The 15,401-nt window shown below is 37.3% G+C and overlaps 1 protein-coding gene across 1 annotated transcript in view; it reads right to left on the minus strand.

Annotated features, from left to right (window-relative positions):
* Nucleotides 1-15,401, minus strand: part of grid2 (glutamate receptor, ionotropic, delta 2) — a 403,935-nt gene that overhangs the window by 50,066 nt on the left and 338,468 nt on the right. Inside the window, exons 12-13 of the mRNA XM_026321818.1 lie at nt 11,505-11,643; nt 5,786-5,978 (exon numbers count right to left, since the gene is read on the minus strand). Coding sequence (XP_026177603.1) covers nt 5,786-5,978; nt 11,505-11,643 — 332 coding nt within the window. The remainder of the gene's footprint in view (nt 1-5,785; nt 5,979-11,504; nt 11,644-15,401) is intronic.

A 15,401-nucleotide genomic window follows, 5' to 3' on the forward strand; every position in this document is an offset into this window, starting at 1 on the left:
TGATTGGTGTGACCTTATCACCTGAATGTGTCAGATCAATTTCAGCAAGGCATTACACCAGAACAAATTTGAAATTCAAATCTAAGAAACTGATATTTTTCTTGGAAAATTGCATTTTACAAATAAAGGCAGAAATGCAAAAGTGCTTTGGCTGAGGTAAAATTCCTCCGTACATTATAATCCAAATATGTGCATATGTATGAGGCATTTAGCTTCACTCTCGCTCCTGTTTCCAGCACATCAGCCTGCCCCCCCCCCCCCCCCATGTCCTCAACTTTGATAGGCTATTAGATGCAGATACATGCACGGCTGAAACTCAGTATTAAACATATTTTACCAAATGTTTCATTTTCCTGTTCAAAGCTGTTCGGTTCAGGGTTAGGTTGAAAGGACAGCAAATTCACTGCTGCCATATTTACCCATAAAACTGTCATATGTCTTTGTTGAAGAACGTAGCTTTTAGCATGCTTTCTTTTCAGTTAATGTTGCAGTAAAGGTTTCAATACAGTCTTTACAGCTGCCATCAATATGAGACTTGGGAGTAATGATAATATATAATGCACAAGGACATGTGGGAATAGATGCTTATCCTAAAGTGGAACCTTCTCATGGTGCAGCAGAAAGTCACACAGACAGAAAATCACTCAGAATGGCAAACCACTCAACTCTACAATCACTCCGCAGTCATCAGAGACCCTTGAGGCCTTACAATAGCTGTCATATATTCACACACTTAAATCAACTGAGTCAGGTGTGTGTGCAAATGTGAAGGTTTTAGTGGTTTGTGTGTTTCTGCTTAAGTGCATGAGTATGTGGCAATAATGTCATTATCACTAATATATATGTGTATATATATATATATATATGTATTTTCACAAATCCTGCATTTAATATGACTTTTTTGATAAAGTCCCAAAAGAAGGAAGCCAATTACTTTGAAAAATGGTTGAATAGTTAAAGGTTCATATTTATGCCAACCAACTGCAATAAAAGTCAGTAAAGTCAGTATAACCTTCATCAGAGGAATTCAGTTGTTCATTAGTATACTATTTTGAACATCTTCGATTATTTTCGACAACAAATTCTATCCTGCTGGGTCTTGCACAAATCTGTGGAGGGATGATCTGCTATTCTTCACAATTTTCTTTTTCATCTGTACTGTCTCATCAGTCACTAAAACATCAATTTAAACAAAAAAAAAACCCTTTCACTAAGCCATTAGCACTTTTCTACCTGTATTTAAATAGTGGCAAAATGGTTGTGGTGCAATGACCACTTTTAGTTCAGTTATTGGTCATACTCTACCTCCTACCTTCCTATGACTCCTAACAACTGCTGCAGCTGTATTTTGGGTTTAGAATTCTAAAAATCTGGCTTCTTACTTCTTCAGACCACTGAACAATTCAGAACCACATGGAGACATGTTACATTAGACACAATCATAATCTGATATAATCATAAGACTGCACAATTTCTAATTTACACTTTCACACTTTGCACAGGAGTTCTAATACTCAGTACTGCCATCTCAGTACAGTATGGAAGCATGTACCGCATTGTCAACACTTAAAATAAAATCAGTAGGTAACATCTACATTTCCCATTTCTTTATATGTTATAGCCAATTGTGGCATCAGCTGAAATTAAACTATAAAAAAATAAAATCAACATTTTAGCAATGACCTAATTATAACACTTTAAGCTATGTACACATAGGTAAAATACAATCTGTATGCATCACTTTAAGCTGTGTATACATACTCTACAAATAACGAAACATATTACATAGGATGTTGCAGGCTTGTGTAGTATTTTTAGCTGATGCACTGGCCATTTCCTATTGTCACTGTGATGACAAATACCGTATATGATGTTTCATAGCACATCTTGATTTAGTAATTTACAAGTTGCAGTCTAAATGGTGTGGAGGTTAAGTAATTAAGAAGGTAAGTAAATGATACTTAATTTTAGCCATTACTTTTACATGTCAGCACATCATTGAATGCTGAGCTGTCAGGAGCTACAGTACTTCCTATCCAATCCAATCCACTTTGTTTATTGGGCACATTTAAAAACAACCAAGGTTGACCAAAGTGCTGTACATTGTGCAATTAAATTTAACCAATGAAACTACATAAGAATAAATAAAACCACAATAAAATCAATCGCACAATAAATAAAAGGTAGTGAAATAAAAAAAAAACAAAAAAAAAAACATAAAACCCAAAAGCAAATGACTCTCAGTCTGAGTTAAAAGCCAAGGAATAGAAGTGGGTTTTGAGACGTTTTTTGAAAACAGCCAGGCTAGAAGCTTATCTCACATGGAGGGGGAGTTTATGAGAATGCAGTCTCCTCTGTTCCTGAGTTTGGTCTTTGGGATCTCCAGGAGCAGTTGATGAGTTGACCTGAGAGACCAAGCAGGGGTGTAGGGATTTAAAAGCTCTAAGATATAAAAGGGAGCAAGACCATTAAGAGCTTTGAAAACAAACAATAAAATCTTAAAATCAACTCTAATATGGCCCGGAAGCCAGTGAAGGGAAGCTAGGACAGGTGTAACTTACACACGCTTGCGGGCACTGGTTAAGAGTCGGGCTGCAGCGTTCTGTACTAGCTGTAAGTGAGAGGGTTATATCTGGTTAACACCTGTATACAGGGCCTTACAATAGTCAAACTGTGTCATGATAAAAGCGTGCATAAGAGATTCAAAGTATAAAAATGGTTTTACTTTGGACAAAAGACACAGTTGATAAAAACAGGCTTGACATATGTCTTAAGGGGGGGCAGGTCCAAAAAAGAGACAGAGGAGGTGTTGCTAGGGCTAAAAACAATTAGCTCTGTTTTAAAATTTAATAAGTCAAGGGTCAACCAGGCTTTAATGTCACTAAAAGCATTTTAAAAGAGCTACCATCATTCTCTTTCAAAGGCACAAAGATCTGAGAGTTGTCAGCATGAAAATTAAAAGAGATGCCGCATTTTCTTAAAATGGAGTCAAGAGGAAAGAAGTACAAAGAAAACAGAATGGCCCCAGAATCGAGCCTTGGGGGACACCACATGTGAGTGCCACAAGAGATGAGGTGGAGCCCGCAAGGCTATTCAGCCCCACCTGCTAAGTGCAAAGATGCAGGATATGGAATTTCCCGCAGATATGGTGGTTTGTTCGCTTAGATGGGTGCATATCTGATGTGGTGATGAGCATTCAAATATGTGTTTGCGTATGCATGTGTTTCCATACAAACAAATGTATATACTAATGTGTGAGCGATATCAGAAACAGTTTAGGCACCGACCCGTTATGACATATAAGATTCTGCTGCAGGGGATCAAAGCTAAAAATCAAAAAAATCCATTGTGCACAGGAGACAGAGAGGCGTAAGAGGTTTATTGGGAGAAAGAAAGGGCTTGAGAGAGAGTGAGAGAGGAAGAAAGAAAGCAGCATCAGCAAAGGAAAAGAGAGAAGAGGGAGGGACAGAGAGAAAGAGAGACAATAGGGGAAAAATATATAAAGTTCTTAACCTCACAGGAATCAAATATAGCAAAGGGATTGGACTGAAGAAGACAAACACATCCAAATAAATCAAATGCCAGAGACAGAGAACAAAAGATGTCTGAGTCTGACTGACTCACTGTCTGTTAATAACATCATGGCCTTTCAAATATCCTCCAGCTTGAAAATACTATTCCAGGTACTACTCATTGGTTACTGAATATATTTGTCAGTATGAGAAGAAATCATAATGGGTTGAAAGTCTCCACTTTGAAGGTGTATTTTAGGTAACCATTTCAGCTTCCTAGTTGCTGGCAATTTACAGTGAACTCAGGCTTAGTTTATGTATCTCATTTTAGCAGACCTTGTGAAAAGCATTTAAGAACAAGAGATACTTTGGCCTTTAACAACACTTTTTTCCCCTCTGTGTGACATTCTTCAGAGTAAACATATATTTTAGGGTTTTTCTCTGAAAGGAAGCTTCATTATAGAAACTGAGTACCAACCAGTATTAATACAACTGTTATTGCCTATATAAGTAAACTGAAGTTAAATACATATTTACTGCATGATATTGTGTTTAAGACTCATTAAATATCAATATTAGTTTTATTTTAGTTTTACTGCAGAAGAAAGAACACATCAGTGTGTGTTAATGCAGCTGCAAGAGAGGGACAGGCAACAGTGAACCACTAGAGTGCACCCTGTAGCCTTTAACACAATAAAAATGAATAATAAAAAAAAGAGAGAGAGAAAGAGAACAATTGAAAGAAAGTATAAAGAGATGCGGAAAAAGAAAAAAATATATAGATGTGGTAAAGTTCAGGAAATAGTGTGTCAGAAACTAGAAAGATGGTAATGCAGACTTGCAAATAATCAGAGATGTAGGGGAGAAACAACAAACAAACAAATAAAGGTGATATAAAAGAGAAAGGAGATAAGAAGAAAAATAAACAGAGAAAAGGTCTCCCTCCTTGTATTTTCTCTCATTGCTGCTGTGCAGTAGATGCTGCCACTCTGGAGGAGTCAGCTCTGTTGTGCAGAATTGATTGAATGAAAAACTGACCCTCTATCCAGACGTCTTTGAACCAGCCCTTCATCCAGAGCTGCCTCCTGTCAGTCCTGCCTGCTCACACTCTGCTCCTACTAAAGAGCTACTGTACCTTTGACATTTTTTCATCACAGATCATTCGGTCAGAGTTGCTATTTAAAGATCTGTCTACAATCTAGCATAGCTCGTGGAAATTATTATTAGACTACTGTGTATCATATGTTGTGATACGCTGTAGTCAATTTTCAGGTTACAAGCCTGACTCCCTACCCATTAGGCCACGACTGCCCCCTCCTGCCCCCCTAAAAATTACTAAACTACAAATTATTCATCACTATACTTAATACTATAGTACTAAGCTTACATTCTTGCACCACAAACTTTGTTAAAGCAATACATGATGCTGTCCAGAGTTCAGTAGTATCGTTTTGTCACATCACTGCTGTCAACAAGACATCTATCTATAGACATCTATTGCTTTTATACACATACTGTAGCAATAAATGACCAACTAACTCCGGACACACTAGTACTCAAGGGAGCACTAGGGTATGCCGTACATTTTGGTAGATTGTTGATAGTTGTGCCCTTCTACACTGTTATGTGCGACATTTATCTCATCATTTCAGAAACACCACCCACCACTTTAATCCCTCCTCATAACACTTGTGCCATTTTCACTGCTGGCTACAGTTCAAGCTTAACATTTTCCAGAGGGAGAAGGGATAAAACTGAGGAATGAAAAGAGAAGGGCAATGCAAACAGAAAGTGGGATATGTGCAAATGAGATGCAGCTTTTAGGTCTTTATGATGCTTGGTAATCACCAAAGGAATTAAGTATTTAACCATGCATGTGTTATCTGTGTATCATTACCATGATTCAGACAGATTTATCCCGTCAACACAGACAACCCTGTAGCATGAGCTGTATGTCCAAACAGAAATGAGGGTGAGTTGAAGATGCATTGTATACCATCTAAAATATTTCATTTCTATGTATTAAACATAGGATGGATTAGCGGTCAAGGTTTACAACCAAAAGAAAAAGGATCAAACTTTTGACAAGATAAAAAGTTGGAAAAAGATGGCTTGAATGTTAATGCTTAGCACAGGGTGTGCACCCTATGTTCAAACTGTCACTGAACTCATTCAACTCTGTTTGTTTTACAAGCCGCACTGATATTGTAATTATAATATTTTACATTTTATTTGTGTCCAACAGGAAACAAATGAAGAACATAAAAACCTACCTTGCGAATGCCTTCTTTAGACTCCTCGACATTATCACCTCCTCCAGTGCGGTTAATCATCCGCCACATCTGGGAGTACATAGGATCTCTCTCAAAGGGATTCATAGCCTTGGAGCGCACCTGATCATATACTGCGGAGTCCAACACTGTACCATAGGGCAACTCTGTCTGCTTGGATAAGTCCTGGAGAGACCTACAGAGTGACAAGTGGTGGAAAAAGTTAGTTCTTACAATGCTTCCAGCTATCCACTTATTTTAAGACCTGTGCACACTCTGCCTCGATGGTCAACTTCACAACACACCCCCTGGGTATTACTGCTGTGGAGATACTGCAGTCACATTTTAGCTGTTCTTTAGTGGCTGTAGTAGTAGTAGTCTGCAGCAAAACTCCCTGTAGTACCAAAATGATTGTAGATAGTATACTACACTGATAGCTCATCCACTGCAGTGACAATGCATTGCCTTGCTTTCCTTTTAAGTGGTGGAAAAACTGTAGATGTAAGAGTAACTAAAGATGTAAGAGTAAGCTATGCAAACACTGCATGTAAAGGACAACTGGAATAATGTAAAATTCAGGTAGATCAGGACATGCATAACAGGAACTCTGAAGCTGTTCAGGCAGTAAATCATATATCTCAACCTACATTTTTCAATACCCATTGAGAGATCTAGTGCATTTAATTTCATTGACACATACAAACAAAAAACATAAAAACAAAAAACATTTGACAGGTGAAAAAGCATTTGCCCATCCTGGACAAGATTAAAGGCCTAACTCTGGTGCTCCTGGCTTGGGACTCTCATGCTTGCATGAAGGGACATGGTGTATGATCAACCCTTTGTTATCATTTTGGTAAGTCCCATTGATGGGTCGGGAGAGAGAGGCTTTGGATAATACACATTGAGTATTCATGGAGTGGCCAGCTGTATGGTGGTTCATACTATATTTTCTCCCATAAATGAATGATTTGGATCTGAACTCCCCATGTGCCAACACTGGAAGTTGGCAGCAACATGTAATTGACATGGAAAAAAAATAGAAAAAAAAGATAAGAGTATGACAAACAAACGTGAGAAAAATTGGGCCGGAAATCCATTTAGACAGCAGCACTTACTGAATTCACAGTGCTGACGAAGATGGCTTGGCTAACTGCACACAGTTGATTTCAACAACTGTTAAGAAAACAGGAAAAGCTAAAACAAGTGCTATCAGTGTCATATCAGTGTTGTCTGTCTTAACGTTTTATTATTTCCCTCTCTCTCCTCCATTGTCTTTTGCTCTACCCATTGCCTATAAATTGCCACCTCTGGGGAAATACACAAGCTATTGTTAATTATACCGCAATAGTGGTTGGGTTGCCTCTCAAAGAGTTTGACCACTGAGAAATGTAATGGAGAACCATAACAGGAACTAATTATTACTTATTTGGTAAATGGATGCTACATACCACCCATGAATTTGAAAGACACTTTTTTAAAAAACAAAACACTTGCTGTGTCCTGCTTGATGAAGAACGGCATATGTACAGCATTTTTGTTCATTAATTTAAGTGGGTATTGATTTCATTAATGTAATGCTGTTCAGACAAAAACACATTCACACAGAGACGCACATACACAATATAACACATTCACAATTTTTATTAAAGGTCATGCTTTCCCGTGCCCTCCTCAACTATCTCTTTGACCAGCTCAAAAAAAAAAAAAAAAAAATCCTTTTAAGATTTTAATGGACTTTGCCATGATCATGAATCTTTTACTACCGTCATTTAATCTTTGGCCTTAATAATCTTCCCTCCCCACTACTCCCCTGTGAATACGTATGCCTGTCAGTAGACTCTTTGACCAGGACTACCCCTTTGTGGATTGGTTTTACTGGCTAGTAACTCTAAGCTTGTATTTTAATGGTGCGTGTATGTGTAGGAGACAGAGACAGGGAGAAATCTGTCATGTCTTAAGGATAAGCTTTTACCAAGAGAGAAAAAAAAGAAAAATCCAGATTAATGAGGGTTTATTATGGTTCCAACCATTATTTAAAGACATTTATGTGAAAAGAATTTAGTTCATGATGAAACAAGACAAGGATATAAAAGAAGAAGAAGAGAAGGAGAAAAATCTATTTAAACTAAGACAAACAAATTGCAAAAACACCAGGAAGGAAAGCAAGGGAATATAGTCTAATTTTAAGTGACTGAAATCATACTGCAGCTTATGTCAAAATGAGATTCAGAACTGGTTTCATTCACTTGTATTTTATGAGACAGGTTTAAGCTCAACCTCTGTAAATGCTGACAGAAAAAACAAAAGCAAAAACGAATTATTGAAAACTTTAAAAGGGAGTTATATGGAACACCACACAAAAGTGTCTTTCTAAAATGCTCGCCATAAAAAGTGTGTGGGCGTGAACTGTCCCTGAAATGGCTAAAATGCTCTAGACTGAGACCTTCATTCATTTTAATCAAACATTAAATGTTGGTGTTTAATATAAAAAAAAAAAAACACTGGTATTGGTTGTCAGTGACATTATTGCGTGTGTGTGTTGTCTCCCAGAGATAAGTATATGTGAATTATGTGTTTAATTGTCTTTTTGTGACTGTTATGTGCAAGTTTAAAGTCTGCATGTGTGTAAGAGTGTGCACATGCTTGTGTTTTAGCAATGTGTGTATATTAGCACATTTTGAAACTAATTATATTCCCCCAAGCAGCTCAATGAGCAAGTCAATTGAGTGAATAGCAGCTGAATGTATTTTGTGACAAATTGTCAGTATGTATTTGTGTGTGCCCGTGAGAGAGAGAGAGAGAGAGAGAGAGAGAGAGAAAGAGAGACCCTCTTAACTGTATGTTAACCAGAATATATTTATTTTTAACAGTTTTAACATGGAATGATGATGACGCTACTTGGTCTTTGTTGAAGGTTATTGGTAATATATTTGCTTTTAAGAAAATTAGTAAAGATAAAATTGTTTGTTGTTATTTCAGCTGTATTTTTTTCTAGTTTGCTGAAAATGAATTTAGCTAAAGGCAGTAGAGCTGTGATCAGTTCATTAACTTGGCATTAAAATGACTTTTCTTCTTTTCTTTTTTCTTCTATGAATCAATTTCATTCAAGCACAGTAAGCCTGATTTTATATTTATTGTTGGGGAAATGACTTTGGCATAAGCGATATACAAATCAGGTACAAACCACGCCACAGCAGTGGTCACTACGAAACACTATTATTATTTGCTGTGGAAGAGTAAAAAGTAATTTTTTCCATTACTGCCACCCATAAACTGTGCAAGTGATAGGGCCTGTCTCACCAACAAAGGCTAATGAAGTGATAGTGTGACATTCAATCTTGACTTCATTAACCTTTAAAAAAAAAAAACTCATGAGGATTCAAATAAGCAAATAAACTGATGGCAGTTTGACCAAACTGCTGTCTTAAATAACCATAAGGAGAGAACAGACATGCACATATAGAACAGTCACTATGAGGCTACACATACAGTACATAAACAAAAAACACCTGACGGACTGTACTGACCTTCTTCAGACCACCATAAAATATGACATTCACTGTGTGATATTGGGCAAGGAAAGCTTTTTTCCTCTAACACTGTCCATCTTTCAATATTCCAATCCTGAGCAATTCTTCTGCTCCATCTCCTCCCTCTCTCAACATTACCACCTCTTTTCTCACCTTCTTTCCTCTCAAAAACCCATTTCTCATTCCGACATGTCACTAAGCAAATCCTTCTCCACTTCATTTTTCTACCCTTCTTGTTTGTCTCCTCCTCTCTCTCCCAACATCTGCCCATCTTCTCCCCTTTTCTTCTTAATCTGTATCATCTTTTATTCCACGCAATTGCTCTATTTCCACTTTATGTTTATACTGTTTTGTCTCTTTCGTATGTTACTCTCCTGCTGCCACTCTCCACTACCATCCGTGAGTGTGTTCCTAAAGGATTCACACTGAAATTGAGGGAAAACATCCAAGCGTGAAATAGTCCATAGAGCTTTCTGAACGCTCACTTGTTATTTCATTTCTAGGATGAAACAAGGGCATTAATACTTAAAAACCCTGTCTTTCCAGACGACTCACTGAGACACTAAGAAGAGTAATGCCTCGATCCTTCTCCAGCCTCGTCTTTTTTTAGACTTTACCAATCCACTCTCTCAATCACGTACGCAAATGCATTCAATTCTGTTCCATCTGCATAATATGTTAATCAAGCATTAGCAGATAAAAGTGCACGCTAATCACAACATTTTTCCACTTGGCTACCCTCTTCATCTCTCTATTTGTTATGCCTTATGATTACTCCTGGTGTATTTTGGGTGTGTTTCCTCTCGATTCTCATCCCACCTACCATTTTTGGAGGCTCAAGGCCATGAGGGTGCTGCTGTTTAGACAGTAATTATGCCACTAATGACCCCAGAAGAATCAACACATTAAAGATAAAGCATTAAAATTTATGGAAATCCTGAATTAGCTCAATGGATGCTGAATGAGGCAGCAAACTGAGAGGCACTCATAATGACAGCAAATCTGAGTGAACAAAAAAAAGAATAGGAAAATAAAGAAGTGAGTCTTTATACACATTTTCCAAAAGAAAGGGTAAAAGGAATAAAAGGATAACAGGGGGGGAAAAAAGTGTGCAGAAGACAGCAAGAGACAGTGGAGACAAAAAATGACCAAAGAAAATTGGAGGAAGTCTGCCAAAGACAGAAAAGCAAGAGAGCAAAAAGCAAATGACAGAGACACAACAGACACTGACAGAAATTAAGAGACAAATAGTGATGAGATTTAGAGAAATAAATGTTGTTTATTCCAAAGCCAAGCACAATTAACTGTGGCACTACCGGGCATAGCGGATGCTTCGGCATGCTGATTAGTCCAATGAGAGATGAGCATTTCCTAGTGCCACCAGGAGAGAGGCTGGTAAACATATTATCAGAAGGATAGATAAACAGAGGGCATAATGCTTAGGGAAAAAACGTTTGTGTTTCTGTGTGTGTGTGAAATCACACAGCAATGTCAGTAGAAGACTGTGCCTTAATACATTCTCTGCCCATGACCTGAGAGGAACACACAAAAACACCCTTTCCTCAATAGCTTCCATGCTTTGCCTCATTCTCTCTTTCAGTTTCTCCTTATCTTTTCTATCTTCATCAGTGGAAACACACACACAGACACTGTAAACACACACAAAGGATGATAGATCCAAACTTGAGGCAGACAGGAAATTACTATCCTACAATGGGGTGAAAAAGGAGAGAGGAGGTGAGAAAGGATTGATAGAGAGGAAGGATAGGATAGGGAAGTGTGTGTGTGCGTGTGTGTGTGTGTGTGTGTGTGTGTGTGTGCGTGTGTGTCTGTGTGTTGTCATCTCTCATACATTACACCTGCCTGGTAGAATGGATTTCTACACTGAGCACTAATCAAGTACACTGGGAAAGACTGCACTATGTCTCAGTGTGGTATAAACGATTTGTCTTGTCTGGACACACAGGTGTGATTTATCCAAATCTCCACAGAATGTCCATCTATGTTTATGTCATGTGCAGTTTTAAAGTACAGCTAAAAATAATACTGGTGATATGTAAAAGACTTTTGCCCTTTTTCACACTACTAATGTCTAGAGATATTTTTTTTTTCAAAAATTAAACATTGGAATCAAATTTTGATTTGATTGACATCAATAAGAACAGAGGTTAGATGTGTTGGATACTTACTGGATAGAGTTCTCTATGCGTGTGATGGTGAGGAAGGCTGCTAGATTGGCAGTATATGAGGAGATGACAATTAAAGCAAACATCCACCAAATGCCCATCATCATCCTTGTAGCTAGTGTAGTGTATGGCACCTCTCCACCTGGGAAGAAAGAAAGAAAGAAAAGAAAGAAAAAGTCAGTTATTCAAATATATATTAACAGAATAAGGACAAAGCACATACAAGCATCTTCTCATTGCGGAAGAAAAAGTAATTCAAACAACAAACCACATCCTAAAAGATAAAGTGGGAGAAACTGCAGAGAATTGGCTCAATCCTCTTCTAGAAAGACGTATTTGGTACACATTTAAAGTACAATAATATTTATATGTCGAGGTAAAAGTACCCTATGGAAATTGTCGTAATATACAAACAAATCACCAGCAGACACAGCTGTTTGGAGTAAAGTTAAAAAATGTAACCAATGAATTGCCCTGAAAAATGTCTTCAAGCTTGAAACCGAGACAGAATCTGAAAATGCTTGTCAAGCCTTCCCATTAGGATTTAATGCTGCCTGGAGCACATTACAATGAAAAGTGGCTTGTCCGTTTTCAAATATAAAACCTCTTTATCCGTCTTGCGTTATAAACAGCTTTAGTGGCCTTGTACTCGGAAATCTTGTTGTGCTCTAGTAAGAATCTAAGTGCCCCTACTTTCAGTGAGCCTCAAAATGGCTGTCAGTCCAACCCTGGTCCTCACCAAAAAGGAATATTTATTTCTGCATTAACAGGGAAAGAAAAATAACACAGATTTGTCTTTAGCTTTTCTATTCTTCTCAGGGAGATTGTGGGTTGGCCTTTCTATTCACACACACACACACACTCTCACACACACACACACACACACACAAGCTTACTGACATTCATGCATTTACACATGTTTGGGTATACATTCCAAGCACACACAAACACACATTAAAGATCGATTTGCAGCATTTACAGATCCTCCTCACTGCCTGTCAGGAATAAACCTCATTCATCCTTGAAGCCCGAGGTCGCTGTTACGTAAAATCTGACCAGCAGAAACGCTCCTCACTCCCACTTCCTCCAGCCGAGACTCAATAATATGTGTGACACCCACATAATCCCATGTTCCTTTTATCTCACTTCCCTTCTCTTTCTCCTCGGCATTCTTGCTTTTGGCATCTCCCTTTCAGGCCTTCTCTGAATCGCTTATAGCATTTCATTTAATTCAAATTTGTTATCTCTCACTCTCACTCTTTCTGGGTTCACCGTTTTTTTCTCAGGCAATGCATTTTCTGTTGACATCAGGTTTTATCAGAAGCACAAATGCATAATTATGTGTAATACTGTACTCTATATTCATTTCAAATAATCCCTGTGCCTGTTTCCCTGTGTCTTAAATCTCTCATATGGATTTTCCCTTCATAGTGCATGCTTTTATTTAAAAGTCTGTGACTTACTAAGTTCTGTTACATATTTTTAAAGTTTCCTGAAGTTTTGTGGTGTGTACTGTCTGAGTATTTTCCCTGGAGAGGTTCAGATTTGTTCTTTTTAATTTATTATTTTGTTTATTATGTAGCCTGACACTGAAACCTCTTTTTGAAAACTTGTCAGAAAAAACTAAAATGAAAAAAAAAATAAATAAATAAATACATTAAAATAAAAAGCATCAAGTTTATATGAAAAAAAAAAACAATACAAAAATGCAATGTCTCAGTTATAGTATTAACCAGTATTTCAGAATGCTTTGTAAATACACATATGAATATACAAAAGAATGTAAACTATCTGCTTATATTCAATAGCTGTAAAGGATTTAACTATTTTTGACAAATTAGTGCACATTTGCCAGTGGGAAGATGGATTGAATCTTTTCCAAGGATGATTTGCAACCAGCAGGCACAGATGCTTTCTTCTCATTATGTGAGCTGCCAAAAATGCCCAGATATATGCCAAACCATGACTGCAGTGGCCTGGACTTCAATAGCTTCTAAAACATGAACTTTGTGAGTCATTCCACCCAAAGAAGGGTGTGTGGGTTTCTGACTGATTTAAAAAAAAAAAACATATCCTTGGGTCTCAGAACAAATTTAATGTTGATTTCTGGCTAGTGACTGTTCTAAAATATTTAATACAGTAGGTAAAATGACTCAGCTGAGTTCTGACATGTTTCCTTAATGCCCAAATTAAGAAAAAATTAGCAAAAAAAAATTTGACCTCTCAGATATTGTTTTAGGAGGCCTCTGATGTAGAAATGAAAGGTTTTTCAATTTTTTTTTTTTTTACATTTTAGTAAGTTTTTAGGGACACGTTGTCATGTTGCAACGTTGGGCCTAGTTGGGAGCAGAATTTCTGTATTTGTACTCACTTTGTCTGAACAGATATACAGAACATTTAATCATTCATTTGCGGGGTTGATTGCTTACTTAGCCCCACAACAGTAAATATCATGAGTAATAATCTTGGGTCATATATTGTAGTAGATAAACTGAAAGAATAGACACGGTGGTAGGTCAAAGTATTATCATTTCAATGCAAATGCAAAATTCCACTACATTCAAACAATACTGCCTGGCTGGCCTATTATGCTCTCCATTTATCATACTAAAAGGTACACATGCATCCCCCCACAGCACTTACAGGTTCACATTCAAGACAGGTTCACATTCACACCTGTCCCCGAACAATGCAACAGGCATCCCCCCCAAAACATCCAGAACATTCAGATCCTCCTAATGCAAACTGCTACTTGGGCAACACTCATAAAAACAATCTCAGGATCATTTAGAAGTTAAAAAAGAAAAACCTACAAAGATACAGGGAGTTTCAGATACTGCTTTAGATGATGTTGTTTCAAATACCACATACAATTTATTCCTGTGTTTAATTATGGTCTAAGCTAAACTTAGAAAAATTTAACAGAAAAGCACATTTAGAACTTAGTTACAATGAACCATCTAACACTTTAAATTGCTACTACAATTATTTTCAGTGCAGTGTCCTTATGTAATGTTTAAGGTGCACAGGCTATTTTGCCCAACGTTGTAGAATTACAACATAGACGTAAGGTGCACAAGATGACCGGACCCTATAAACACTTCTTCTATCCTATAGCATTGTGAGGACAAACAATAGGACCCATTAACTATGTAAATGTGGTCTTGAGGAAAAAAAAAAACATTTGCAGGCCATTTTTTAGAATTAGTTAGTTAGTTAAAAGTGATGTTGAAATATTTCAACACTGGTAATTGCAGGGTTAAATCAAGACGTACAGACTTTGAAAAGGTCAATATGCTTCCCATTCTAAATATATCTGTGTGTGTACGTCAGACAGAGAAAATGATAATATCTTAGATTTATAAAGCTCAATAAAACTACCTGAACACTGAGAAGGGTAAAGGTAAAGGCTTTTGACATGGTTTATTTGAAGTCAAGCCTGCAATTTACTTATAGGTGCCAAAATGTCAGAAACCTCTCTTCCAGTTTAGTATGGAGTTTAGCACCAGCTTTTAAAAACTGTTGCTAGAATCCATAAAATTACTCCATGACTAAGCAGCCATCCACTGCTTATACACAACCTCAGCACAGTCTGAACTCACCATAAGGTTTTAAATACGGCCTTAAAATGCCTTCAGATTATGCACAGTGGCCAGGTAACACATAGGCTACTACAGATAAAAGTCAAACTTTTGGTTAGATGTTGACTAAGTATGCACTGTTAGAAATGTTTCAACTTTTCTTCTCTAGGGTTTCCCTTCAATGAAACTAACCAAGACTACTACAGAAGCTATACTGTGACTCTTCTCTGCAGGACTTAGGATAAAGGAGCTGCTCTTCAAGGCACCTTTCAAGTTTCCCTGTGGTTGCAATCCTGAAAAGCTCCTGTCAAAAGTAAAA

The sequence above is a fragment of the Mastacembelus armatus genome, chromosome 9 (genome assembly GCF_900324485.2).
Source record: "Mastacembelus armatus chromosome 9, fMasArm1.2, whole genome shotgun sequence".
Taxonomy (NCBI): Eukaryota; Metazoa; Chordata; class Actinopteri; order Synbranchiformes; family Mastacembelidae; genus Mastacembelus; species Mastacembelus armatus.